The 27,952-nt window shown below is 35.6% G+C and overlaps 1 protein-coding gene across 1 annotated transcript; it reads left to right on the top strand.

Moving 5' to 3' along the window:
- Positions 1–22,231: 22,231 nt before the first annotated feature.
- LOC104117419 (deoxypodophyllotoxin synthase-like) lies at positions 22,232–24,907 on the top strand. The gene is made up of 3 exons (XM_033661607.2): positions 22,232–22,639; positions 23,504–23,828; positions 24,566–24,907. Exons 1-3 carry the CDS (start codon positions 22,557–22,559, stop codon positions 24,806–24,808), a joined length of 651 nt encoding a protein of 216 aa, XP_033517498.1. The 5' UTR covers positions 22,232–22,556; the 3' UTR covers positions 24,809–24,907.
- The last annotated feature ends 3,045 nt before the right edge of the window (positions 24,908–27,952 follow it).

The following is a 27,952-nucleotide window of genomic DNA, read 5'->3' on the forward strand; positions in this document are numbered from 1 at the left end:
TCCGGCTCGGTGTAGAATATACATCTTAATTGGGCCTATCAATGGACCCCCAAATCAACTCGGGTTACCCACAAATAGATAAAAATAAAATCGCTCCGAAAATCCATAATGACTGAATCATAACATATTTCATCATCCGGCTAGCTCCGGTCACAACTTCACAGTCCACAACCATGAAATAATCTGCTCCTGGGAACTCCCAATCTCCAAATCCATAGAACGCACGAATCACCATATTTGATTCCATCTCCACCACCAGAATGCCTAACACCTCTCTCATACATGATCATCCCACGAGAAATACTTTAAAAGTTCTTCCGTACCACTTGACAAAGTTTGAATATCAGCAGTCTATCAACCATGTGAGTACTACAATACTAATTTATACATCCGTAAGTCAAAATAAAATACGCCTTCTGAAGTCCGCCCCTTTCTCATACAACACCAAGTAGTAATAGTATTCATCTAGTTATTTGAAACCGTCAATGTTGTCCAACATTCGTTACCTTCTCTTCAAGACTGTACTGCCACCCTGTACATGAAAATCTAGCTTTCGTACAACACATAACATCTATCTTGCCATCATGTGAAAAGCACAAGAATCTTATTATCAACTTTGAGTCACCAATAATTTACATACCATTTTAGTTAGAAACCTTTCTCTTGCTTCTTTCCAGGAGGAAATCACAATACACAACATGTTCTTCACACCGGTAGAAACCATCAAGAATACTTTGGAATCTATTTGCACATAATCAAGCCCTTAAAACTAAATTCCTCTAACTCGACCAAGCCACACAGGTCGCCAAGTCCAAGTGTATTGCCACAAGGCACCTGTAGAAAACCCCTACATCATAAGCACCCAAAAGAACCGATCATATCCATTAGTATACTGATCCAACCTACTACCCAGTCGCACTATTTTCTCCGAGTCCCTTCCGAATTTGTCTTCAGATTGATACTTCTTCTTGCTAAATTACTATGAACATTAACCACGACTTACCCTACAAACCTTAGCATAGAACCACAACTCCCTACGGCCCATAAGCAACTGTATTCTTCTTAAGCACCTTCAAAAATACCACAACTATAACACTCACTCTGAGAATATATTATGTGAATTTGAAATTGTTCTTCTTAACTTCCTTACACAAAATGTAGAATCCATAGTCATATAGAATTTCCGCAAGTCCAGGCACCATCAAACGCAAATCTCGGATTTTTATCTATATATAAGTCGGGAAACATTCTCAATTGCTATATATAATTCTCAAACCCACCGGAATTTTCTCGGGAGTCACCCACTTTGCTCACATCTAATTGCACCGCCCAAATGGGCCAAAAGACACATGCCCCATTAGCACCACAATACTCAAAGAAGTAACTTTACTTTAACACCACATACCAAATTCATACTCCATGCGCACTACATCGTTCACCAATAACAACTCACTAATCCCACGATTTGTTTTCTCATATACTCATCTGTGCAATATAATTCGTAACCAGGAATTTTCCTTATTCGAGTCATTTTCGAACTCCACCTCTGTAAGTCATCACTAATTCCCAAGTATTCTTTAGACCCAAATAAAATTTGACACATACCCATGAATTGATTTGTCTATAGCAGGCTCCCCCACTTGGCTCAAAGCCATAGATTAAAACACTCCATAATGCATAATACCCATACCCTATTATTGTCATAATACCATAGTCAGTGCCACAAAATTCTTCTCAACCTCATATAATACGAACCACAAAAATACCCAAAACCATCCGCTAAGCCCACAATTATTCCGTTGACACTTACGTCGACTTTCTCAGCCAGATTCAAATTCAAATCTCCACACATACGCCCCACTGGCAGAAAAGAAACCCTCCATTCATATTACAATGAACACACCTACGCAGATTACTCTCCAGGAGATAACCCACCTCCCTAGCCTCAAATTGGCATCTTCTTATATCTTTTCACAGCCACAATTTCTACACAATCACTAAATCTTTCTGAGTCAAAACTTATTAACAAGACACGAGAATTTAGTTTGTAACAAAATTTAACAATGTGAAAGATCCTTCAAAACATTCGTACTCGAGACTGTACGTCACATTAAAACGAAAATCAAGCACCCAATGGCCTTTTCCTTTACATTTCAAGGAAACACTTCTCGTCACATTCAAATCATCTTAACACATCCCACAGTTACATCGTACTCATTACAAGGACATTCCACTGCTCATCGAGCCACAAATTCCACTCATAGGGACATTACCGGACATATGAGTCCAAATGTACAAGTTATAACTGAAACTACTGAGCTTAACCTGCGGTCTAACCATGGCCTCAAGTCCTCCAGACTGGCCCTTCACCAAAACACAGAGTACACATCTTGAACCTCGTTCATAGAATCACAAGCCAGCGATGCACAGCTAATACTGAGCGCTCATGTGCGCATACAAATACATGGAAGGAATTCAAAGAGTTTATGTCTCAAGCTGAATCAATCTCGCACGATAAGGAAAGAAAGATGGGGAATATATGTCCTAAATGCCCTGTAGCCTCTCGAAGATAAGTATGGATGTCATCATACCGATCTGCAAGACTCTACTAGACACTTGATCATGATTTGTAGAACATATGAATCTAGAGCTCTGATACCACCTTGTCACGACCCAAAATCCAACTAGTCGTGATGGCACCTAACCTACCCCGCTAGGTAAGCCAACTCCCAACTAACTAAATAATAATTATTAAAGCAATTTAAGTGAATAAAGATCCTGATCTTATACAATCCCCAAGAGCTGGTAGTACAAATCATGAGCTTCTAAGAATAGAGTATACAAAGCGGAAATGAAATAAATACATAGTCTGTTTGAATAATACATAAACAGAGCTTTTATAAAATCTAAGGCTAACCTGAACAAGAGGCAGCTACAACAGGAATGCAGGTACAACTTCAAGTCCCGCAACCATCGAGCACAGCAACAACAACAGCCAACATCTGCACAAAATGAGCAGAAGTGTAGTATTTGTACAACCAACCCCATGTACTGAGTAAGTAACAAACCTAGCCGTAGGTTGAAAGTAGTGACGAGCTTCCACCAAGGTCGGGTCCAAAACCAATAGTCCACAAAAGTCCATAACAACAATAAGCAAATAATACCAGAAGTAACTCAGAGATAAAATGCTCAGCCAAATCATGATTTCAAAAATAATAGTTCTTCCTTTCAAATCCATCAGTGAAAACTCAAATCTTTTGCCGAAGTTGCCAATAATATGAATTGTTTGAAAACAATAAATTTCTCCAAAAATCTTTTCAATAATACACAATATGTTTCATTTTCTTTTCGGATAACCCGTGTAAAACAAATGCATCACTATGCCCATATGTCAAAATGTGTGAGAAATCATGAATAATGTGATACCATACAACATGAGGAAAACGCATCTCTATGCATATATGTCATGTGTGCATGTCAATGCAATGTATCTCAGAGATTGTACTCATGTACTCACACTCTCAGAGTACTCAATCTCACTGTGTCGGATTCTCTCTCACTGTGCTCAGCACACTCAATCACTCAGCGCTATACAATACCTGCTACGGCGTGCAGCCCGATCCCTGGTTATAGTCGACTGCGCTCACTGGGGTTGTACAGACTCATGAGGGGCTCCTATAGCCCAAGCGCTATAAGCACGGTCAACTCACGTGCAGCACGGATAACTCACATGCCATAATATAAATATCTGGATCCACAGGGCCAACACACGTGCTGCACGGCCAACTCACATGCAATAATAATATAAGGATTTGCACGGCCAAATCATGTGCTACACGACCAACTCACGTGCAATAATAATATATGGATCCGCACGGCCAACTCACGTGCAATAATAATATAAGGATCCGCACGGCCAACTACCATGCTGAACGACCAACTCACGTGCAATAAGAAGCCTATAAGGCCTGCTGCAGGCGGGCAGTCTAGATCCATATAACAATAATAATATATATAAAGCCAACATGGCCTGCTGCGGCGTGCAGCCCGATCCCAAAAATATCCTCACAATCAGGCTCTCGGCCTCCCTCAGTCATCAATCTCTCCAGTCTCTCTCTCATGGGCTCACAATGTCATGAGAATAGCCAAAACATGATGATATGATGTATCAATAAATAACAACAGAGACTGAGATATGATATGCAATGAAATGAATATGACTGAGTATGAATTTTCAACATAACCAATAATTCACAACAATATGACCTCTACGGGTCCCAATAATACTGGCACATATCCTTAACATAATTTTTAATTTGCTTTTCAGCTAAATTTCTTTAACTCATAAAACCGCATGTAAAATACCAAGATTATTTAACTACAAAATTCCACATAAACAATTATGTCACAATTTCTATAGTGCACACCCACACGCCCATATGCCCACACGCCCGTCACCTAGCATGTGCGTCACCTCCCATCAATTCACGAAATACATATATTCAGGGTTCATACCCTCAACTCCATGATTAGAAGAGTTACTTACCTCGAACAAGCCAAATCCAATGTCGAGCAAGCTAAGCAATGCTCCAGAAATTCCATTCTACGCGTATCAACTTCTAAATGGCTCGAATCTAGCCATAATTAATTTGATTCAGCTTACAAAAAATAATAGGAATTAATTCCATATCAAAATACTAATATTTTCCAAAAATCTGAAATTACGCCCCAAAAATAACTCGTGGGGTCCACGTCTCAGAATCTGATAAAACTCACAAAATCCGAACCCCCATTCAACTACGAGTCCAACCATACCAAAATTACTCAAATCCGACCACAACTCGGCCTTCAAATCCTCAATTTAAACTAAGAGGGTTTTCAAACTTTTCCAATTTAATTCACAAATTAAATGATAAAAACAACCATGGATTCAGGTAATTTAACCAATATTGAGTTAAGAACACTTACCCCATTGTTTCCCTTGAAACACTCCCGAAAATCGCCTCTTCCCGAGCTCAAATCTGTCAAAAATGGAAAATGGTTCAGAACTTAAACTCACTGCCCACGCTTTTCTTCTTCGCGAAAGCGGTCAGTGCCTCACGTTCGTGAAGCACAAAATAGTTCCCGTCCAAATTCCTCCTTCGCGAACGCGACATCACCCTCACGTTCGTGTAGCACAAAGTACCTCTGCCTCAATGCCTTATATGCGAACGCGTTTAATCAATCGCGAACACGATGCTTCGTTCCCCCTCACTACGCGAACACGACACCCCCTACGCAAACGCGTAGACCAACTGCCTGGGGTCCTCAGCTACTTCCTCTCTTTTTCGCAAACGCGTAACACCTCTCATGTTCGCGATGCACACCCAGTCCACCCTTCGCGAACGCGTTCTTCTCTTCGCGAATGAGAAGAGCAAATATTGCCAGCCTCTCAGTTCCTCTTCGCGAACGCGATGAAGGAAACCAGATGGTGCATCAGAAAAATTCCAGTAGAGTTCCAAGTCCAAAATCCGAACCGCTAACCATCTGAAACTTACCCGAGCCCCTCGGAACTCCAACCAAATATACCAACAGGTCCTAAAACATCATACGAACTTAGTCAAGCCCTTAAATCACCTCAAACAATGCTAAAACCATGAATTACACCCCAATTCAAACCTAATGAACTTGGAAATTTCAAGTTTCTACAAACGACTCCGGAACCTATCAAATCACGTCCGATTGACCTCAAATTTTGCACACAAGTCATGAACGACATAACAAAGCTATGAAATTTTTAGAACTGGATTCTGACCTCGATATCAAAAAGTCAACCCCCGATTAAACTTCCCAAAATTTCAACTTTCGGCATTTCAAGCCTCCACTATGGACCTCCAAATAATTTTTCGGACACGCTCCTAAGTCCAAAATCACCATATGGAGCTATTGGAATCATCAAAACTCTATTCCGGAATCGTTTACACATAAGTCGACATCCGGTCACTATTTTAACTTAAGCTTTAAACCTTGGCACTAAGTATTCCAATTCATTCCAAATCTCACCTGACCCGAACCAATTACCCCGGCAATTTACACAACAACTGTAAAGTATAATTTGAGTAGTAAATGGGGAAATAGGATTGTAATACTCAAAATGACCGGTCGGGTCGTTACAAAATTGTAGTTTATTTATTTCAGATATTTATTATTATTCCGCATTAATAGGATTACCTAGTCTTAGAGACTAGGTGCCATCACGACATCCTACGAAGAGAATTTGGGGTTGTGACACCTAGCCTTAGGTTGAAAGTAGTGACGAGCTTCCACCAAGGTTGGGTCAAAAACCAATAGTCCACAACAGTCCATAACAACATAAAGCAAATAATACCAGAAGTAACTCAGGGATAAAATGCTTAGCTAAATCATGATTTCAAAAATAATAGTTCTTCCTTCCAAGTATATCAGTGAAAACCCAAATCGTTTACAGAAGTTGCCGAAAATATGAATAAGTTTGAAAACAATAATTTTCCCAAAAATCTTTTCCAAAATAAGTAAGATGTTTCATTTTCCTTCTAGATAACCCGTGTAAAACCAAATGCATCACTATGCCCATCTATCAAAAATGTGAGAAAATCATGAATGATGTGATGCAGTACAGTATGAGGAAAATACATCTCTATGCCTGTATGTCATGTGCGCATGCCAATGCGATGCAACTCAGTGAGAAAAATAATAAACAGCCCCGAGGGAAGATCTCATAATCACTCGTGTACAGCCCCTCGGGCTTACCTTACAATCACTCATGCCTCCCAGTCACTCAGCACTCGCACTCGCACTCGCACTCAGTAGGTACCTACAGTCACTATAGATGTGTACAGACTCCAGAGGGGCTCCTACAGCCCAATAAACTGCACGGACAACTCACGTGCTATAATATCATATCAGAATCTGCACGGACAACTCACGTGCCATAATAAGCCAATAAGGCCTACTGCAGGTGGACAGCTACGATCCATATAATAGTAATAATACATATAAAGCCAACATGGCCTGCTGCGGCGTGAAGCCCGATCCCAAAAATATCCTCACAATCAGGCCCTCGGCCTCCCTCAGTCATCAATCTCTCCAGTCTCTCTCTCATGGGCTCACAATGTCATAAGAATAGCCCAAACATGATCATATAATGTATCAATGAATAACAACAGAGACTGAGATATGATATGTAATGAAAGGAATATGAATGAGTATAAGTTTTCAATTTAGAACAAATAATTCACAACAATATGACCTCTGTGGGTCCCAAAATACTGGCACATAGTCTCAACATAATTTTTTATATGCTTTTCAGCTCAATTTCTTTAACACATAAAACTGCATAGAAAATGCCAAGATTATTTAACTACAAAATTCCACAGAAACAATTATGTCACATTTTCTATAGTGCACGCCCACACGCCCGTCACCTTGCATGTGCGTCATCTCCCAACAATTCACATAATACATATATTCAGGGTTCATACCCTCATCTCCAAGATTAGAAGAGTTACTGTCACGACCCAAAATCCAACTAGTCGTGATGGCACCTAACCCAACCCGCTAGGTAAGCCAACTACCAACTAACTAATTTCAATAATAATTATTAAAGCAATTTAAGTGAATAAAGATCCTGATCTTATACAATCCCCAAGAGCTGGTAGTACAAATCATGAGCTTCTAAGAATAGAGTATACAAAGCGGAAATGAAATAAATACATAGTCTGTTTGAATAATACATAAACAGAGCTTTTATAAAATCTAAGGCTAACCTGAACAAGAGGCAGCTACAACAGGAATGCAGGTACAACTTCAAGTCCCGCAACCATCGAGCACAGCAACAACAACAGCCAACATCTGCACAAAATGAGCAGAAGTGTAGTATTTATACAACCAACCCCATGTACTGAGTAAGTAACAAACCTAGCCGTAGGTTGAAAGTAGTGACGAGCTTCCACCAAGGTCGGGTCCAAAACTAATAGTCCACAACAGTCCATAACAACAATAAGCAAATAATATCAGAAGTAACTCAGAGATAAAATGCTAAGCCAAATCATGATTTCAAAAATAATAGTTCTTCCTTTCAAATCCATCAGTGAAAACTCAAATCTTTTGCCGAAATTGCCAATAATATAAATTGTTTGAAAACAATAAATTTCTCCAAATATCTTTTCAATAATAAACAATATGTTTCATTTTATTTTCGGATAACCCGTGTAAAACAAATGCATCACTATGCCCATCTGTCAAAATGTGTGAGAAATCATGTATAATGTGATACAGTACAACATGAGAAAAATATATCTCTATGCATATATGTCATGTGTGCATGTCAATGCAATGTATCTCAGAGATTGTACTCATGTACTCACACTCTCAGAGTACTCAATCTCACTGTGTCGCATTCTCTCTCACTGTGCTCAGCATACTTAATCACTCAGCGCTATACAATACCTGCTGCGACAAGCAGCCCGATCCCTGTTTATAGTCGATTGCGCTCACTGGGGGTGTACAGACTCATGAGGGGCTCCTAGAACCCAAGCACTACAAGCACGGTCAACTCACGTGCTACACGGACAATTCACATGCCATAATATAAATATCTGGATCCGCACGGCCAACTCACATGTTGCACGGCCAACTCACATACAATAATAATATAAGGATCCGCATGGCCAACTCACGTGTAATAATAATATAAGGATCCGCACGGCCAACTCACGTGCAATAATAATATAAGGATCCGCACGGCCAACTCACATGCTGCACGGCTAAATCACGTGCAATAATAATATAAGGATCCGGATGGCCAACTCACGTGCTGCACGGCCAACTCACGTGCAATAAGAAACCAATAAGGCCTGCTGCAAGCGGGCATCCACGATCCATATAACAGTAATAATATATATAAAGCCAACATGGTCTGCTGCGGCGTGCAACCCGATCCTAAAAATATCCTCACAATCAGGCCCTCAGCCTCCCTCAGTAATCAATCTCTCCAGTCTCTCTCTCATGGGCTCATAATGTCATGAGAATAGCCCAAAAATGATGATATGATATATCAATAAATAACAACAGAGATTGAGATATGATATGCAATGAAATGAATATGACTGAGTATGAATTTTCAACATAACCAATAATTCACAGCAATATGACCTATGTGGGTCCCAATAATACTAGCACATAGCCTCAACATGATTTGTAATATGATTTTCAGCTAAATTTCTTTAACTGATAAAACCGCATGGAAAATGCCAAGATTATATAACTACAAAATTCCACATAAATAATTATGTCACAATTTCTATAGTGCACGCCCACACCTAGCATGTGCATCACCTTCCATCAATTCACGAAATATATATATTCAGGGTTCATATACTCAACTCCAAGATTAGAAGAGTTACTTACCGCGAACAAGCCAAATCCAATGTCGAGCAAGCTAAGAAATGCTCCAGAAATTCCATTCTGCGCGTATCAACTTCCAAATGACTCGAATCTAGCCATAATTAATTTGATTCAGCTCACAAAAAATAATAGAAATTAATTCCATATCAAAATACAAATATTTTTCAAAAATCCAAAATTACGCCCCAAATATCACCCATGGGGTCCACGTCTCGGAATCTGATAACACTTAAAATATCCGAACTCCCATTCAACCACGAGTCCAACCATACCAAAATTACTCAAATCCGACCACAACTCGGCCTTCAAATTCTCAGGTTAACTAAGATGGTTTTCAAACTTTTCCAACTTAATTCACCAATTAAATGATAAAAACAACCATGGGCCGAGCCGAGCGAGCGACAACAACGGCGCGAGGCTTCCTTTCTTTCCAACTCATTTAACACCAAGAGAAGTATTTTCTCAATATAAGCACATCCACTTTTATTTCCACCACCAATGAGGGACACTTTGCTCTTTCGAAAGCAAAAGGGAACACATTTTTCCTATATTTTCTTCCCTCCATTTTCCATTCACCAGTTTTTTAATCCCAACAAACTTTACGGGGTCCCGTGAACCTAGTACCTTTTGCATAAACCTTGTATTTGTACTACACATTTATTTAAAATATAAGAATATTTAGCTTGGAAAACCAATTCGTTAGTCCGTTTATCATGTAGATTAGCTTGAGATTGTTATAGGAACCCATAAGCTTTAAATTCTGGATTGACCTCTGCATTACCTATCAACGGTCTTGGCATCAACCACAAGTCATTTTCGTACACTTTTCAATTAATATTTTCTTGGTGGAAGCGATGCATTGGACGGAGAACTTAAATAACCAGTAACTTCTCAATGTCAAATTGAAATAATAACTTGAAACCAATCATGCATAATCTTTCTATACTATAAATGGGAATAACCATGCAGCTCATGATCAACATGTCTGTCTGGACCAAAGATAAAAATATAATTACAATTACAGCCTAATACGTGGAGTGCAGTTTGACAGCTCTTAAGTTAGCTGCATCCGGTTGTAAAATGGGTCAGGAGGGTATTATCATAATTGCACACACATTAGCCCTTATAGACACGTGTTACCTCTTTCTTCTATTTTTGATATGAGGTTACTACAACATAAAATTTATGTCGCTATACTGCTCTCTGCTTACTCTCATCTTTATCATTGCTGCTCCGTTGGAAAATTCTGACATCTCCAAGTTCAATTTACCGCTTGCACATATGTGGACTACCTTTTTCAAGTTATATGTGGACTACCTTTTATTTGGCGTATATACAATAAAGGTCTGACTATCAACACTATTTAGATTTAAGATTCAGTTTGTTTTCAACCTGAAGAATGTTTCCTTCTCACATTTTGAACTTGTATAGAAGATTTTGACTACTTTTGTCTAAAATTTTAAGCTAATTGGTGATATGTTGTTGCGCTCGCTTTTGTGCGTCTTCAACTTGTTATGTTGTTTCAATAAATATTAGCTCACACCTTTAACTGATTTAAATGTGTGGTCTAAATTTACCAAAACAGCTTTTGCTATCATTTCTTCTGATCAATTGTATATAAATAAGAATATCTGAACTTTATAACGGCCATAAAAAGTTGCAGACTGTAAGTTCTGTTTAATTTTTATGGCCTCACTTGATTGCTCAGGTAATTTTAAAACTTGACACAGGGCTATCAACTAAATGTTGTTGTGAAATATGGATATTTTATTTATTTGTTAGTAGTTGAAGTGATAATTATCCAATTTTTATCATTGTTCGTTTTTGCCCCTACAGACTTGGAAGAACTAAGAAGGCCTTTCTGCACAAAATTTGGTTCCAACATATTTATAAATTTTCTATTCAACTGGCATTCAAAGTTTAATTTTTTATTTTTTGTACAAGCATCCAAAGTTCAATTCGCCTACAAACAGAAGACTTATTGAAAAAAGAGTTCACCATATCTATAAACTTCCCACCTTTCTTGGCTATGGCTTCAATCCTATTAGATAAAAGTTACTTTTTGGCATTTTAATTAATTTTAAAATGTGCAGTGAAGAAATAGAAGAGTAAAAAGGAAGTTTCATTTAGTGTCTTACACCAAAAATGATGGTTAATGTGTTATACTTCTTTGATCATGTGTACTTTTGATTCTTAATGCCAAGGGAAAAATTATGCCGTGATATTTGTCTGTCTTTCAAAATAATGTTTGGTTTTAGACTATACGTCATTTTAGTTTGTTTTCATTTATAAAAAGAAAATGTTGATTAGTATATACACCAAAAAGAATTGTGCTGCAGATAGAAGATGCCTAAGCTGTTATATGTATAAATAGGTAATGCATTGTAATGATTTATTTTACATGATTGTAGTATAAGAGTAAGTATGCTATTTAAAAGGGCATGTTATCACACGAAACACCTATAAGAATCTTATAGAATGAGGCATCTAAATATATTGTTATTTTTTTGTCGAAACTTCTTATGAAAGAACTCAAAGTGATTTAACTATTACATGTATTAAACTTTTTAAGATTAAGTATGTTCATACTGGTAACCGTTTTGTAATTTTACTTTGTGTTCCATATTTTTCCGAACAAGTAAATAATATTTTCGTAGCCTTTGATCTCTCAAATTGGCTTTGGAACCTTATAATTTATATTTGCATGTTGATACTGTCATGGTAAGAAAACTGTGACTCTTTTCATCCTCAAGTTTTTATCATAAGTATTTAGCTCGCAGAATTGTATTTAATTTTTATAGGCAGAATGCACCATGGATTACAATTTATGGAGATTTCATGACACATTGACAATGCATTGTTAGAAGAACAGTCAAGTTGCAGATCCTGGATGAATTGACAAAATTAAGAAAAAATTTGGCTAGATCCAATATCACCTAAGTGGACTTGAAGGTAACAGTAGCTTGGAACAGACCATTTCTTGAAAATCATTTGACATACTTTAGCTAATAATTAGTTCTTCCTGGAGTCTCATGTGGATTATTTTTTCATCATCATCGTGTAATTAGGATGCTTTACCTATTATTTGGGATTATAGCACTGGAGGTGCTCACTATAGTAGTAAGATAGTTTTCTTCTGAACTTTCTGGCAAAACATGGGTAGTACGTGTTTCACCGCTCAACTTTTTTTAAATAATTTTTTTTTTTTCATACATGTATTCGACGAAATTTATATTGGTGGAGTTATTTAGTTTGCAAAGATTCGTTGAAGTAAATTAATTTTTATTTAAGCATTTAAGATTAATCTTGCAAATAGCTTATACTTCCTTCTATAACCACAGCTGATACCAATTAGAGGTGCAGATCTGCAATTTAACTGCTTCCTTCACCTACATGGGATAAAGGTAAAATAACTTGTTGGGTTTTGTTGTATTTACCATAGATATAATTGATATAATAGTTTTGCCAACTGAGATGGGTACGCACGCTATACCTGATATAACTTTACGTTCTCATAACGTTACATCAGAACATAAGGAACGAAACCAAATTACCTTGACATACTCTGCTTGGCTATGTGCTAACTTTTACATAGCCTACTTGGTTTTGTTAAAGCAAGTTTAACCGAATTACATTAGTGATGTCGTTTACTAAGCATTGCATTTGCTGTCTTTAACTCTTTTTTTGGCTTTCGTCGCTCCATGTACTTTTTTACTATGTTGGAGAATGATGAAATTTAAAAAACCATGCTAATTTCATTCGATGACATTGGAATAACATTGTTCTGTGACATGAATCATGAATCTCTGGTTCTTCATTAGGGTACTATCGTAATTTTAGCTACATGTATTAGTGTTGACAAGGTTATTGATACCTCAACATGAAATAAAAATCCATCAAATTATCTAATATACTAAATCACTTCTCCTCCGTCTTAGCAAGTTTATCTGTATAATTTTCTGAAATGCGCCTATTTTAGCCAAATAGTAAATTTTGGCATATAGGTTTCAGTAGGTACCTAAAGTTTTAAAAAAAAGAAATTGGAACCTATATGCCAAAAACACACTAGATTTCAAAATGCAGGAATTGAAGTGATCACAAGAATTTTATACATCAAATTGATGACTGGAAAGCTATTTTTTACACTAAGGTATAAATTAGGTATTTTCACAATTGCTGCAATATGCTATGCCATGATTTAGGACTCAGGAGCATATCATTTAGTAGGCTTATATCAGTTTATCAATGATTTCTCAGTTGATGATGATTTCTCAAATTTGCTGGTAAACAAAGTCATGGAGTCTAGTTCATACTACTCAAAGCTATTACTACAAAGAATATGATGCAGTTGTTATTTCTTGCTTCTTGTAGTCAGAGAATTACTTTGTAAAGGAATCTTCACTTTTTCGTTTTTGATAAATATTGTACACAAAATAATATATTTTATGGCAAAGTTTGTATTTTACATCAAAAACTTTTCTCTCTTATAAGATGTAATAGTTTAGTAGTGTTCCATTTCTCTACACAAGCTCATTCTTTGGAGATATCGTCACTATATCTTTTGTTACAATAGTATAGCTTTGTTCACGTTGGACCCGAGCGAAACCTGGGCTACTCTCACTAGTATATAATAATGTAGTTAAAAGAAAACATAATACAAGAAAAGACTTTTATTATTTTTTGGATAATGATTTCATTGATTATTGCAGTCTGGTGGTACTACCTACTAGTGTAAAGGTTTGAGTTTTTGTGATGTATTATTATAGATGTTGATCTGAACGTTATTTCTTTGATTTTATTATTATGGGATGAAAAGATCAAAAGTGTTAATTACCAATTACTTTATATGTCATTGACACTTCTTATTTAAGAAGGTTCTAAAAGATTTGATATATATTAATTACACAATTTTCAGAAATTCAAATTATTTTAACTATATATTTTAAGGTGATATTGTTTTCTATCAAACTTTAAACTAATACATCAAAAATTTTAATTTAAACTCTCAAACACTATAATTTAGGATAGAAAGTAAAGTTTCAATATATAACCTTTTTCAAGCATTGATGGTTTACTACATATAGTAAAATACATATTGTTTCTTCGAAAACTATTATTTATGTACATATATAAGAAAAACATTTATGAAGCATATATTATTGGCCATGATGCGTCTTATTAAAAGGTGTTTTCGCCTACGTTGCTTGGACTCGGGTGCGGACATCCGATACGGGCATGGATCCGAGTGTCGGATTTGGCAAAATCTAAATTTTATGATTCGGGGGTGCGAATCCAAATATGGATACGGATGCGGGGATTCGGCTAAAAAAATTCAAAATTATAAAAAATAGAACTACAAAGAGAAAATGAAAGTCATTCAAGGCCTTCCACCAACTCTCCATCTATATCGTTGCTACTGTCTACTAGAAGTCCAAACTCAAAATACAACCCTTTGAATTCTTCGTTTTTTCTGAAACACAAAGCAGCAAATATGAGATAAAAGTACTACAATATTGAAGGTATGCCATTTTTCATGTTTTAAATCTGTTTTATTTTTTATTTTGAGAAATCAAAATCTCAATTTCCCTCCAAATTTGTCGATGAACTCAGATCAAAGTATCCGAAGTTAGTTGACCGAATTCGGGACGTAACTCGCTCCCTTCCCGTGTCGAGACGGATGCGACACCAAAAACGAAGCGTAACTTAGGTCTCCGCTACTGAGTGAACTAGGGGGGATGTTAATTATCCAATAATACTCCTTCAAGAAGAAAAAATGAAGCAAACTACGTGGCTTTAACCTAATAGTTCAACATATGGTCTAAATACTTTTTAGTTTTGGGTCTAAATTGTTCAAAATATATGAATAAACATGTTTCTACATTAGCCATGATACTCTCTATCGTTGGTGGTGCTTGAGTAACCAAACGCAAATGTATGAAATTAAACTTTGCTCCTGTTATATGCTTTTTATTCGAGCCTATTAGAGATATAACTACTAGAGAACCTCTATTGTTTGATAATTTTTAAGTACAAAATATTGAAATGTTATAAACCTAAACAGAATATTTATAATATCGAATATTCAAATAGTAGATTTCATTTAAATTAGAATTGAGAATTGATACTATTGTTGTAGTGCTTTTTTTATTTGAAGGCCAAACGATTACTTACCTATACTGTAAGTTTTGTGTTTTGTATGTCTTCGGTCGTTTCTCGCGTTGCTGATCCATCTGCTAATTGACAGGGGCTGGTTTTAACTGAATGTCCCCAAAATTGACAATATTTAAAAAGCAGCCTCCAATTCGCATACAATTATTGGTGAAATAGTACGGGCTAACCAGTTTTCGGACTGGTAATTGAAAAATAGCCAGCATTTGTAAAGTTATTAAAAAATAACCACTATTTTGCTGCAACACGAAAAGTTCCAGCATAATATACTGGAGATTGGTGCACATGTGTATGAACTTCCAGCATATTATGTTGGAACTCCAACACACAGAAAGTTCCAGCATAATATACTGGAGATTGGAGCACCTGTGTATGAACTTCCAGCATATTATGCTGGACCAGTATATTATACTGGAACTCTAGTGTATTATGCTGGAACTCCAGTATATTATGCTGGAATATTTTCCGGATTTTGAACAGTGTTTTCGTTCAGATTTATCTTTACATGAAAAGTGGCTAAATTTCGATTAATTTTAAAATGCTATTTTTCAATTACCACTTGTAAATCTCGTTATTTTTGAATTTCACCCCAATTACTGCTCTTCAAACGTTCCTCCACTGAATTGATAGAGTTTATGCTAAATTTTACTCTGCCTATCGCGTTGCTGCTCCATCACTAGCACCAACTGGGCTCTAATAAATTACTGTTACACGGGCTGCTTCATACTAGGATTCGAAAGGAAGCCTAAGAAGTTAAGAGCCCGTTGGACATAAAGTTTGATGGAAGTTTTTTCCAAAAAAATTTTACTTTTTTTCGAAATCAGCGTTTGTTCATAAAATTTTCAATTTTCATTTGAAGATGCATTTTGAAAATTTTTGAAAATTTGAAAAACTCTAAAAAGCTATTTTTCAAAATTTTCACTCAAATCACTCACAAAATTTCAAAAGCAACGCAAACTGAAATTTATGTCCAAACACAACTCTAAATTTCAAATATCATTTTCACTTGAAAAAATTTTCACCATTTTTTCGAATTTTACAATTTTTATGTCCAAACGCCTACTAAGATGGTCCAGTCGTGTTATTCTTAATTTAATTATTGGGGTTTTTGGCATGGTGTAAGAACATACCCCATAATTAGCAGAAAAAAGCCCTAGCTATAGATATAGGCATCAGATAGCCAATAATGTATATCATAACAATAATGTGTATAACAATATGTGTATCACAACTTTCTTTCCTTTCTTTGTGTATATTAACATATATATCACAACTTTATTTTCTTGCTTCGTGTATATTAAAATGTATATCATAAATGTTTTTTGCTTCTTGGTATATCAAAAATATAAAATTATAAATATAGTTGTCTATAATTTATTTTTGTCTTTATATCCAAGTGTATAACAAAAACATAATTGTATTTTTTATATATCACAGTGTATAACACATTAAAAATGTGTATACCAAAATGTATATCACAATTTTATTTTCATTCTTCGTGTATATTAAAATATATATAAAAAAATTATTTTCTTTCCTTGTATATTTCATTCTATAACACATAATTTCTTATGGATATACATAAAAATATATACTAAAAATACATTCATATACAAGACGAGAATTCCTTAGAATAAAAAAAAATCTCAAAAGAATTGGGGTGGGATGGGGGACTGCGAACGCTAATGCGGGTCTAACTAAGAATCCCTGCAAATTCTATTTAATTGAAATACTTTTGAAGCACAAAATATAAAATATTTTTGGAAGAAAAATTCTTAAATTGAAATGGGTTTGTTGTTAATGGCGTGGAAATGGGCTATTCACCAGAGGAACCTCACATTGGGGTTTTGATCCAGACTATAATGGTGTGGTATAACTTTAAAAAGATTACGGGAAAAGAGAAAAGAGATACGAGAGAGAAAAGAAAAAAAGATACGGGAGAGAGAAGAAGAAGAAGAGATACAGGGAGAGAGAATAAATAAGAAACTAGGGTTTTTTAGAATTTGGCTATATAATGCCAATTTTTTGGAGCTGGCATTTGCCAAACCTAAAAGAAGGCTAAAAATTGCCAATTCTCTTTATGCATTGTCATGCCATGCCATTTTCTGTCACATTGGGGTTTTGATCAGACTATAATGGTGTGGTACAACTTTAAAAATATTAGGGGAAAAGAGAAATGAGATACGAGAGAGAGAAGAAGAAGAGATACGGGAAAGAGAATAAATAAGGAACTAGGATTTTTTAGGATTTGGCTATATAATGCCAATTTTTTGGAGCTGGCTTTTGTCAAACCTAAAAGAAGGCTAAAAATTGCTAATTCTCTTTATGCATTGTCATGCCATGCCATTTTCTCTCACATTGGGGTTTTGATCTAGATTATAATGATGTAGTACAACTTTAAGAAGATTACGGGGAAAGAGAAAAGAGATACGGGGGAGAGAGAATAAATAAGGAACTAGGATTTTTTAGGATTTGGCTATATAATGCCAATGTTTTTTGGGCTACCTTTGCCAAACCTAAAAGAAGGCTAAAAAATTGACAATTCTCTTTATGTGTTGTCATGCCATGCCATTTTCTCTCACATTGGGGTTTTGATCCAGACTATAATGATGCAGTATAACTTTAAGAAGATTACGGGGAAAAAGAAAAGAGATACGGGAGAGAGAATAAATAAGAAACTAGGGTTTTTTAGAATTTAGTTATTTAATACTAAGGGGCTACCTTTGCTAAACCTAAAAGAAGGCTTAAAAATTATCAATTCGCTTTATTCGTTGTCATGCCATGTCTCATATTTCTTAATGTGATTCATTCAATCATTTGTTTTAATATATGCATTATAATTCAAGGATTATTCTTGTTCAGTATTATGTTAAAAAAAATCTATAGACATTGTATTATATAAAATATATGCTTACTTTTGAAACAAAAAAAAGTTTATTTACTATTAGGAGGGTGTTATTTTTGTCATTTTAATTTGTATTGATCAATATGTTACGAGTACCCATAACTTTGTTCAGTATTCTATTGCATAAATAATACATAAGTTCACAAATAACTTAATTTTTATTTTATCAAGGACAGGACCCTTAATAGGAAGGTGTGAGTGTCAAAAATTAGGGCTGTAGGTTAATAAGTAAACGTATTTCTTTTCCAAATTTATATTTCTTTTTCATAGTTGTAGTACTAGTGTTATCCTCGTGTTCTCTATGTTTAGATCGTTATTATTACCCGATGATTCCTTTGCTTCGGTTATATTTTTTTTCTGGTTGTTATTGTTTCTCTTTTCGTAGTTCGTTGTCATAACTGCTGTGATTTTGCTTTCATGGAATCGAAGATCTACTGGAAACAGTCTCTCTACCTTCACAAGATAAGTGTAAGGTCTACGTTATTATCATCCCCAAACCCCAATGACATTTAACAAATTCCAATTATAGATTATTAATAATTATACACCTAACATATCGAGTAGTTTGGTTGATCATTCTAATTACTAAATACCCTAATGTTGCTTTCTTCTCTTATTTAATTTCACAATAAAGCTACCATCAACATAAATGATAAAGCAGAGTTGGCTGAGTTGGTTGTGTGAGTGATTTCTCACATGGGTGACTTGAGATCGATTTTTCTTACCAGCAGCTTCCTCGGTCAGAGCTCGTACCGTACTTGCCTAGTGCGGTTTACATCTCCTATTTAGTTTGCGAGCTATTGTATAGTGAGCAGCATATTCCCCGTGCACACTCAAAGGGTAGCAACTATAGTTTTTCCAAGGAATTTTCTGGGGAAAAAAAAACATGAACACTAAAACCCAACGAAGAAACTTTTTGTCTTTTGATTCCATTAATTAAACAATTCATCCACTTGTTTGAACTTTCTTTCGACTACCAATCACTCTGTTTTAATTTGTTCCATACTTTATTAATTCCTGAAAGAGCACTCCACCAGACAACATTTTATTAATTAATTTGTTCGTTCCCTCGTTAGCTATATTATATGTACCCTACTAATCATAATTTTCTCTCCATTCCACAGACCTGCAAGGATCATGATCATGACATGGTCCCAAAACCTATCAACGTTCAATATAAGAACTACCGCATATTTTCTTCTGAATTAGTCGAATCAGTAGGTATCGAGTAACAGATAAATCAAATGAAAAAATATCAACTCTTTTTTTAATGTACTCAGATGAAATACTTGTTATGTCTTATACAAATACATTTACGTGGGGAGGATAAATAAACATCAGTAGCAAGGCTTGAAAAAGAAAAGAAAACAGAAAATAGACAAGACTGTACACAAGCTCAAACCAGCTCAGTGTAACCCAAAGAGTGAAGACAATAACACCGATTGTTAGGGAGGAAGGGGTTAACTCGATTCCCTAGAAATTACATTGTATATATACGGTCAAATATTTTAAATTTTATGTATATATTATATGTTGAATTTTCTTGATTAATTTACACATGTTTATATATTAAATCTCCTTGATGAAAATCTTGCATCTGTCGTTGCTAGAAAAGAGATCACTCATACGATAGCTCTAGCCAAATATTTGAAAGTACACTAATTAATTCCACACCTGCTGTGAAAATATGAGAAAATAACTTGGCTCTTGTAGACAGGGCTGTACTTCTTCCTAGTGTGAAACTATATATGTTGTCGAAATATTTTAGTCATTGGGTCTGGGCCACAATATGAATGGATGGGTCATTCTTGGTGCTGTGGAAGTTTGAAATTTTCAAACTTGATGCATATTGAAAACAAAAGTTTGCATAGTGCCGACTCCATTTGCCTTGCGAAGACTATAGACATTTAGATTTGAGACATAGTTCTAAAAGGTCTCCTAGAATTGGATTCAAAGAGATCACATGGTAATCCACCTAGGGCAAAGGTGTTGGGGTTCATATTTGCTGCTTCAGTCTACCATATTTCAAATGAAAGGAATTCCCAAAGATTCTAAGGGATTAGAAGAGAAAGTTATTCAATACAACAATACAAATAGTAAAAAGGTATTAGAGAGTAGGTTTTCAATTGCTTTGCTTTTCATGTAATTAGATATGTAGTGCTTAGATTTGAGACATAGTTAGAGTCTACATGAACTAGCAGTTGTAAATATATACATTTGGTTGAAATAAAATTCATTATGGCCATAAAAAAAGAGCTTTATGGATTTGAAAAAAATTATTATTAAAGATAAAATGACAAGTTTAAGTTAAATTATTTTCAAACTTAGAAAGCAACAAATTTAAATTATTTTTTGGAAAAAATTAGAATAAAATATTTAAACCGGAAAGCAGGAAGTATTACACATGTCCCTAATGTTAAGCTTGTTGTCTATCTTTATTCGGAATAGAAATCAAAATAAATAATTAATGGGGAAACAAAAACTAAGAAGATCATTAGCTAAATCAAAAAAAGAATATTCTAGTCACATAAGAAATTTAGTTCCTTCATTGTTAATCAATATCGGGATTAATTCCTCCAAGAATATACAATTATTTTGTAATAGCGGTAATTCAAATTGCAGAATTTCGGCTAACTCAAAATATGGTGCAAATCACACTTGACACTTATTTTTATTTTGAAAATAATAAGAGAAGAGGGGAAGAAGAAGTGGGTGAATAGAAAAGGTATGCAGGTGCCAACAACCGTTGCCTACTTAATTCAGAACAACGACGTGAATTTTCAATTACCAGTCCGAAAACTGGTTAGCCCGTGCTATTTTTACCAAAAAACATATCAATCACCAAATCATTTGGCCAAACACGAGCGCGCGATGAAGATGGCGCGAGGTTTAGTAGCGTAGCCAGGAATTCTGTCAAGGATGTTTAAACTTTAAACAAGTTAATAATTTTTTTATTCGATGAATGGTGTACCAAATTTTTTAGATCGAACTACGCAACATTTGGCTAAACAATAAAAAAGTTTTGCATATATTCTCGTATATCAAATAGAAGATGGGTGGATGGATCGCAACCTTCGCTCCCTACCCCGAATATAGATTATATATGAGATAACAATAGTGACGTTGAGGTCACTTTTCAATACCAAATAGTGCCGTAAACTCTTCCCTTTCCTCAATAGTATTATTTCCACTTCAATTAGTTCATGTGACTGAGGTGTGTTTGGTATACGTTATTGTCATTATACATGCGCTAGCTGTTTGTTTGGTACTATATATTATTGTCATTTGGAGAAAATGACTTCTCATACATTATTGTAACTTTTAATACTCAAAAGTTTCATCGAAACACTGTTTGATTTGTTAATAATGTCATGCAATCATAATACTCCTTTTGCTCTACTTTATGTGGCAAAATTTGAATTAAAATTAAGTTTAAGAAAAAGATCTAGAATAAGTTATAGATATTTATGTGATTATAAAAATTTCTCATTAAAATAAAAATAAGCAGTCTAAATTAAATTATTTCTAAATTTAGAACGCTCATTTTTTTTGGAAACAACTAAAAAGGAAATATTGACACATAAATTTAAACAGTGAAAGTAAGTATTTTTTTTTTTTTAAATTTTCAAATAATTTATTATTTGATTTTTTTTTTTCCAAAATATTACTTGCATTATCAAACACACCCTAAATGGGATTTTTTGAACAACTTGATTACTATATAAAGGGAGGATATATGAGAAAAGCTCGTCAATATCCACTGACATGGCTTCCAAAAATATGTCCAATATTCCTAGTATATATCTTGCTGAAGAAAATCTAAAACCAGCAACAAGTTAGTTCTTGGATTGCAGCATGCCAAGAAGTTAGACAAGCATTCGAGTCGTATGGTTGTTTCGTGGCAATATATGATAAAATTTCTAAAGAGCTAAGCAACTCAATTTTCCAAATATTGCCAGAGTTGTTTGATCTCCCCAGTAAAATCAAAAGCCAAAATATTTCTGATATACCCTATTTTGGTTACCTACCACCAAATAGGTCAAGGCCTCTCTATGAAAGCATGGGAATTGAGGACGCAACAAATCTACAAGTTGTTCAAGGTTTCACTAATCTCATGTGGCCCTCAGGAAATCAGCATTTCTGGTATTTCACCATATTTTTACCTCATGATATTTACTACTATATTTGTTTTATTTTAGGGACAAGGGCCAAATATACCCAAGTATAGTGTTCATATATACCCTCCGTTATACTATCAGGTCATATCTACCCTTACCGTTAGCCAAACTTTTAAAAATACCCTCCAACCAACGGAAAGCCACCAGATTAATAAAATAATTACTTTAAAAAAAATTCATTAACCCAAACTCATTAAACCTATCATGTAAAGAAATATTTCGGTAGCTGCCTTAAGACTTCAGATCTGCCAACCTAATAAGATGCTATAAACATTCAAGTCATGGTGGAAAGAAAATCATGATGAATACTTGGTAAAGTTCGACATGGTGGAAAAAAACAAAGAGAGAAGCTAGAAGAAAAAAAAATTGAAAAAGGTGGAATATAATTAAACATACAATAAGGATATTAAAAAAATTGGGACTCAATGTATAAACTAATATATAGTTGTCACTATTTTTATGTCTTTCACTTCTTGAGTTTAGCAAGTGACTACGAAGGATATGACTAATATGTGAAAAAAAACTGCAGTAAATAAAAGGGGTTTAACTGGTTATTAATGGGTTTTTAAAAAAACATATATTTTTTTAATTTGGTGGCTTTCCGTTAGATGGAGAGTATTTTTAAAAAGCTTGGCTAACGGTAAAGATAGATATGTCCCGATTTTTAGTTAAACATCATGTTTGATCAAACATCACCATTTAAACATTTGGCAATGTTTATTTTACTCAACTTATTAGATCATGCAGTCATTTCAATCTTGTCTATGAATTTGTTGATTAATTTGTTAAACATATGTTTATCTCTGTTCTTGTGGACATTCTTGGTTAGTGAAACCTTCCATTTTTATGGAAAGAAACTAGCAGAGTTCTATGAGATTTTGTGCAGGATGGTATTTGAAAGCTATGGTGTGAACAAGTGCTACGATTTTTACGCTGAATCTAACACTTTGTTCCTCCATAGAGTGAACAAATATAGAGTGCCGAGATTGGACGAGTCTACAGTTGGTGTTTCAGATCATACAGACCTTGACTTCATCACTATACTTCACCAAAATCATGTTGATGGTTTAGAGGTCAAAACCAAGGATGGAAATTGGATCTCTGTTCAGTTTCCCCCTTCTTCTTTTGTTATCATGGCTGGTGAAGGACTTAGGGTCAATTCCTTTTCCTCTCTTTTTAATTTCTTTTTTATTTTTCTACTGTTTTCTGAGAATGGGCGCATTGGCGTAATTGGTAAAGTTGTTGTCATGTGACCAGAAGGTCACGGGTTCAAGCCGTGAAAATAAATGCAGGGTAAGACTGTTTACAATAAACCCTTGTGGTCCAACCCTTCTCAAGTCCCGCGCATAGCGGGAGCTTAGTGCACTGTACTGTCCTTTTTTTTTTTTTACTGTTTTCTAAACTTTAGTCTGAAAAATTAATTAAGCATTAAAGGAAGAAGAAATAAGAGTGGTTGGTATGAGAGAAACCATTTCAGGATAATAATTTGCGGAAAATGACTTATTTTCTGAAACGTTTTCAGTTTTTCAGTGGATAGAAGAAAAGTATTTTTTGAAAATACCTTTATTAAAGATTGATAATAATATTAGCAAAGCGAATAGTGTTCTGATGAAACTTTTTAGTATTGAACATATTAATGTCTAAGTATTTATAGTGATGTCGTTTAAAGTATAGTGAAAGAAAATGAGGGATAAATTTCATAAATGGTCATATAACTATGACTTTTTTTTATCAAAGTCATAAAATTTTGTTTTCTCGCATAAAAATCATAAAACTTTTACTAACTCATACAAAAATCATCATGACCGGAAAATACAACTTTCAATAACTTATTTTTTATATTTTTCGTCACACCTTTATATTATTATATATAATGTCCCCGACAAGTCAGGCATGGAGCAATGGAAGAATATATTCAGCTGTGCATCGAGTCATATTGAAGGGAAAGGAAGAAAGATTTTCAACAGCACAAATGTCATTTCCCAAGAGAATAATAGAAGCACCAGAAGAGCTCGTTACTGATAAACATTCTTTGCAATTTAAGCCATTTGCTAATTTGGAATTACTACGACTCTATTACACAGAAGAAAGTAAGCGAGCAGAGGATGGTCTGAAAGCCTGGTTTGGTATTTAAACTAGCGTCTTGTGTTATTACACAAAAACCCTTCTAAAATTCTGTTTTCATTTTGCTGTTTGCAACTCTTGCATAATAAATTATGTGCGGTTTCTATTATCTCTCTCAACTACAATTTGGGTGTTTATTATCTATCACCTTAAAGTGTCAGGTGATAACGAGAGTGGTTTCATTTGTGTATTTTTATTTCCTTTTCTTTTATTCCACTCAGTTATTTAGTCCTTCTTTTGTTTAGAACATTGAATTTGGCCAATACAAATAGAGTTCTGCCCAAGCTTGTTAAGACTCTAATCTAGGAAAATGGAATAAAAAATGCGAGTTTAGATACAAAATCATTTATTTAATTTAAGATCAAATGTGCGTGTGTATGTAACGATCCGACCGGTCGTTTTGAGTATATTAGCCCCGAACTCCTATTTATTGCCTTTTCTGTGTTATACTGTGGTTACGTGACTTGCCGGGAGGTTTAGTTTTTGGTTTCGAAGTGAAATAGGACACATAGTCCCTAAACTGGAAGTTTAAGTCGTAGGAGTTGACCGTAGTTTGACTTGTGTAGAGACGACTCCGGAATGGAGTTTTGGCGATTTCAATAGCTCCGTAGGGTGATTTTGGTCTTAAGAGTGTGTCCGGATGTTGATTTGGAGGTCCGTAGGTCATTTCGGCGTTAATTAGCGAAAGTTGTAAAGTTGGAAGATTTTGGAAAGTTTGACCGGGATTGAACTTTTTTATATCGGGCTCGGATTCCGATTTTCAGAAGTTGGAGTAGGTCCGTAATGTCATTTATGATTTATGTACAAAATTTGAGGTCAATCGAGTTTGATTTGATAGGGTTCGGCATCGAATGTAGAAGTTAAAAGTTTATAAGTTCATTAGGCTTGAATTAGGATGTGATTCGTATTTTTGATATTGTTGGATGTGATTTAAGGCCTCAACTAAGTTCGTATCGTATTTTAGGACTTGTTGATATATTCGGACGGGATCCCGGGGGCCCCGGATGTGAATCAGATTGAAATCTAATCATTTTTGGACTTAGGGAATTTGCTGATGCTGGGTTGGTTCTGGTGTCTTCGCAACTGCGGAGGGATTGGCCGTAGGTACGGGCTCGCAAATGCGAGCCATTGGTCATAGGAGCAGATTTGGTCTAGCCTAGCTGGGATCGCAGGTGCGATCATGTGTCTGCGGGAGCGGACTCGCGGATGCTAAAGTTCTCTTGCAGAAGCGGAACTAGGGAAAACAGCCTTAGGGCCTAATCGCAGGTGCGATCCTTTTCCCGCAGAAGCGGTCTCGCAAAGCGAGCCCTTATCCGCAAAAGCGAAAGCCCTAGATTTAAGTTGGGACCGCACCTGCGATGGTTTTTCTGCAGGCGCGGCGCCGCAGAAGTGATCCAAAGGCCGCAGATGCGGAAGTCGCTGGACAGAAAAGGGGAAAAAATCAAAGGTTTGATTTCATTTTTACTTTGGGACTTTGAGAGCTCGGATTGAGACGAGATTTTGAGGGATTTTCAGAAGAAGTATTTGGGTAAGGATTCTTGACTTGTTTTTAATTAATTCCTATGAATCTACTATTAATTATACCTTTAAAATTTTTGTTTTGGAGTTTAAAATTGGGGAAAAAGTGTTGAAGCTCTTAGATCAAGTTTTTGAGTTTTGAAAGGCTAAATGAGGTCGGATTTGGATAATTCTTGTATGGTTGGACTCGATATCGAATGGGTGTTCAGATTTAGAATTTTGGTCGGGTTCCGAGATGCGGGCCCGGGGTGACTTTTTGGAGTGATTTTCTAATTCTTGCAAAAATTATTATTTTATTATTTAAACTAGTTTCCTATAGTTATATTCATAGTATGAATGTTTTTGGCTAGATTCAACCCGTTCGGAGTTGAAAAATCGAGGAAAAGGTCTTCTAATTGATTGACTGAGCGTGGTGTAAGGTAAGTGACGTGTCTAACCTTGTGTGGGGGAAATTTCCCTTAGGATTTGGTATTTTGGTGATGATTTGTGATATGTAAAGGCCGTGTACGCGAGGTGACGAGTGCGTACACGGGCTAAATGTTGAAATTTCGATTTTTGCTACGTAGTTTCTTCTTTATGCCTTAGTTGAGTTACTTTAGCATGTTGTAATCATCATGTTTAGCCTAATTTCATATGTCTACTTGTTTTATCTCCTATTTGCAACTTGTATCACATATTTAGCTGAATTACTTGCTTTTCTTAATTTCCGTATTCATCACTTAACTGTAGAATTTTTTACTTGAAATTTGCTATCCTTGAAATATCTTGCTGTTGAGTTTGGTGTTGAATTGCAAGGCCATGGTTCTTTTGAGGCAAAGTGTAAGTTGTGAAATATCATTTATTTAGTTGTTATGTTTTGGCTTTCGTGTTATTGTTGAGGTGATTGTTTGGTTACTTGCACAAGGTTTCTGTCGTGCTGTTGTTATTGATGCACGAGGTTTCTGCCGTGTGGTTGTTATTGTTGTGCCGTGGCCACGTCCTGCCATGTCCTGCGTCCTGCCATGTCCATGTCCTGCGACGTCCGACGTCGTGCCATGAGACGTCCGATGCCGTGCCATGGCCACGCCCTGCGTCGTGCCATGGCCATGTCCTTCCACGTCCGACGCCGAGCCATGGCCACGTCCGACGCCGAGCCATGGCCACGCCCTGCCATGTCCTGCGTCCTGCCATGTCCTGCGTCCTGATGAGGTTTCTGCCGTATCGTTGTGATTATTAATACGCATGCGGTGGTATAAGGTCTGGGTATTAAAACGCATGCAGTAAGATAAGATGGGCTTGATATGCGTGGCTAGTAGGGGAATTACTAGAAGCCTTGTGGTGTGATAAGGTGGGCTAAAACGCATGATGCTATTTCGGAAAAATAATTTTAAAAACCAAATATAAAAGACTCCCGCGATAATATAAGGAAAGACTGTAATTTGTTTTTATGATTTGCCACTTCATGGTCTCCTGTTGATTTTCTCTTCTTGATGTATTGTTCGGTTGTTGTTTCCTTAACATGTAAAATCCTTATTTTTCTTTCGTGGTTTTATTTGTTTCCTTGATTCCGTGTTGTTACTTTTCGAAAATTCTTTACTGTTTCACTTCCCTGTTTTTTCATTATGTCATTATATTTTCTGCCTTGTTTCTTACTTTC

This window comes from Nicotiana tomentosiformis, chromosome 8 (assembly GCF_000390325.3).
Source record: "Nicotiana tomentosiformis chromosome 8, ASM39032v3, whole genome shotgun sequence".
In the NCBI taxonomy this organism is placed as follows: domain Eukaryota; kingdom Viridiplantae; phylum Streptophyta; class Magnoliopsida; order Solanales; family Solanaceae; genus Nicotiana; species Nicotiana tomentosiformis.

Coding starts and splice junctions, on each gene's coding strand:
- LOC104117419 (XM_033661607.2), top strand. CDS start 22,557: ATGGGAATTGAGGACGCAACAAATCTACAAGTTGTTCAAGGTTTCACT. Junction 22,640..23,503: donor TCAGGAAATCAGCATTTCTG/GTATTTCACCAT, acceptor ATTCTTGGTTAG/TGAAACCTTCCATTTTTATG. Junction 23,829..24,565: donor TGGCTGGTGAAGGACTTAGG/GTCAATTCCTTT, acceptor CCGACAAGTCAG/GCATGGAGCAATGGAAGAAT.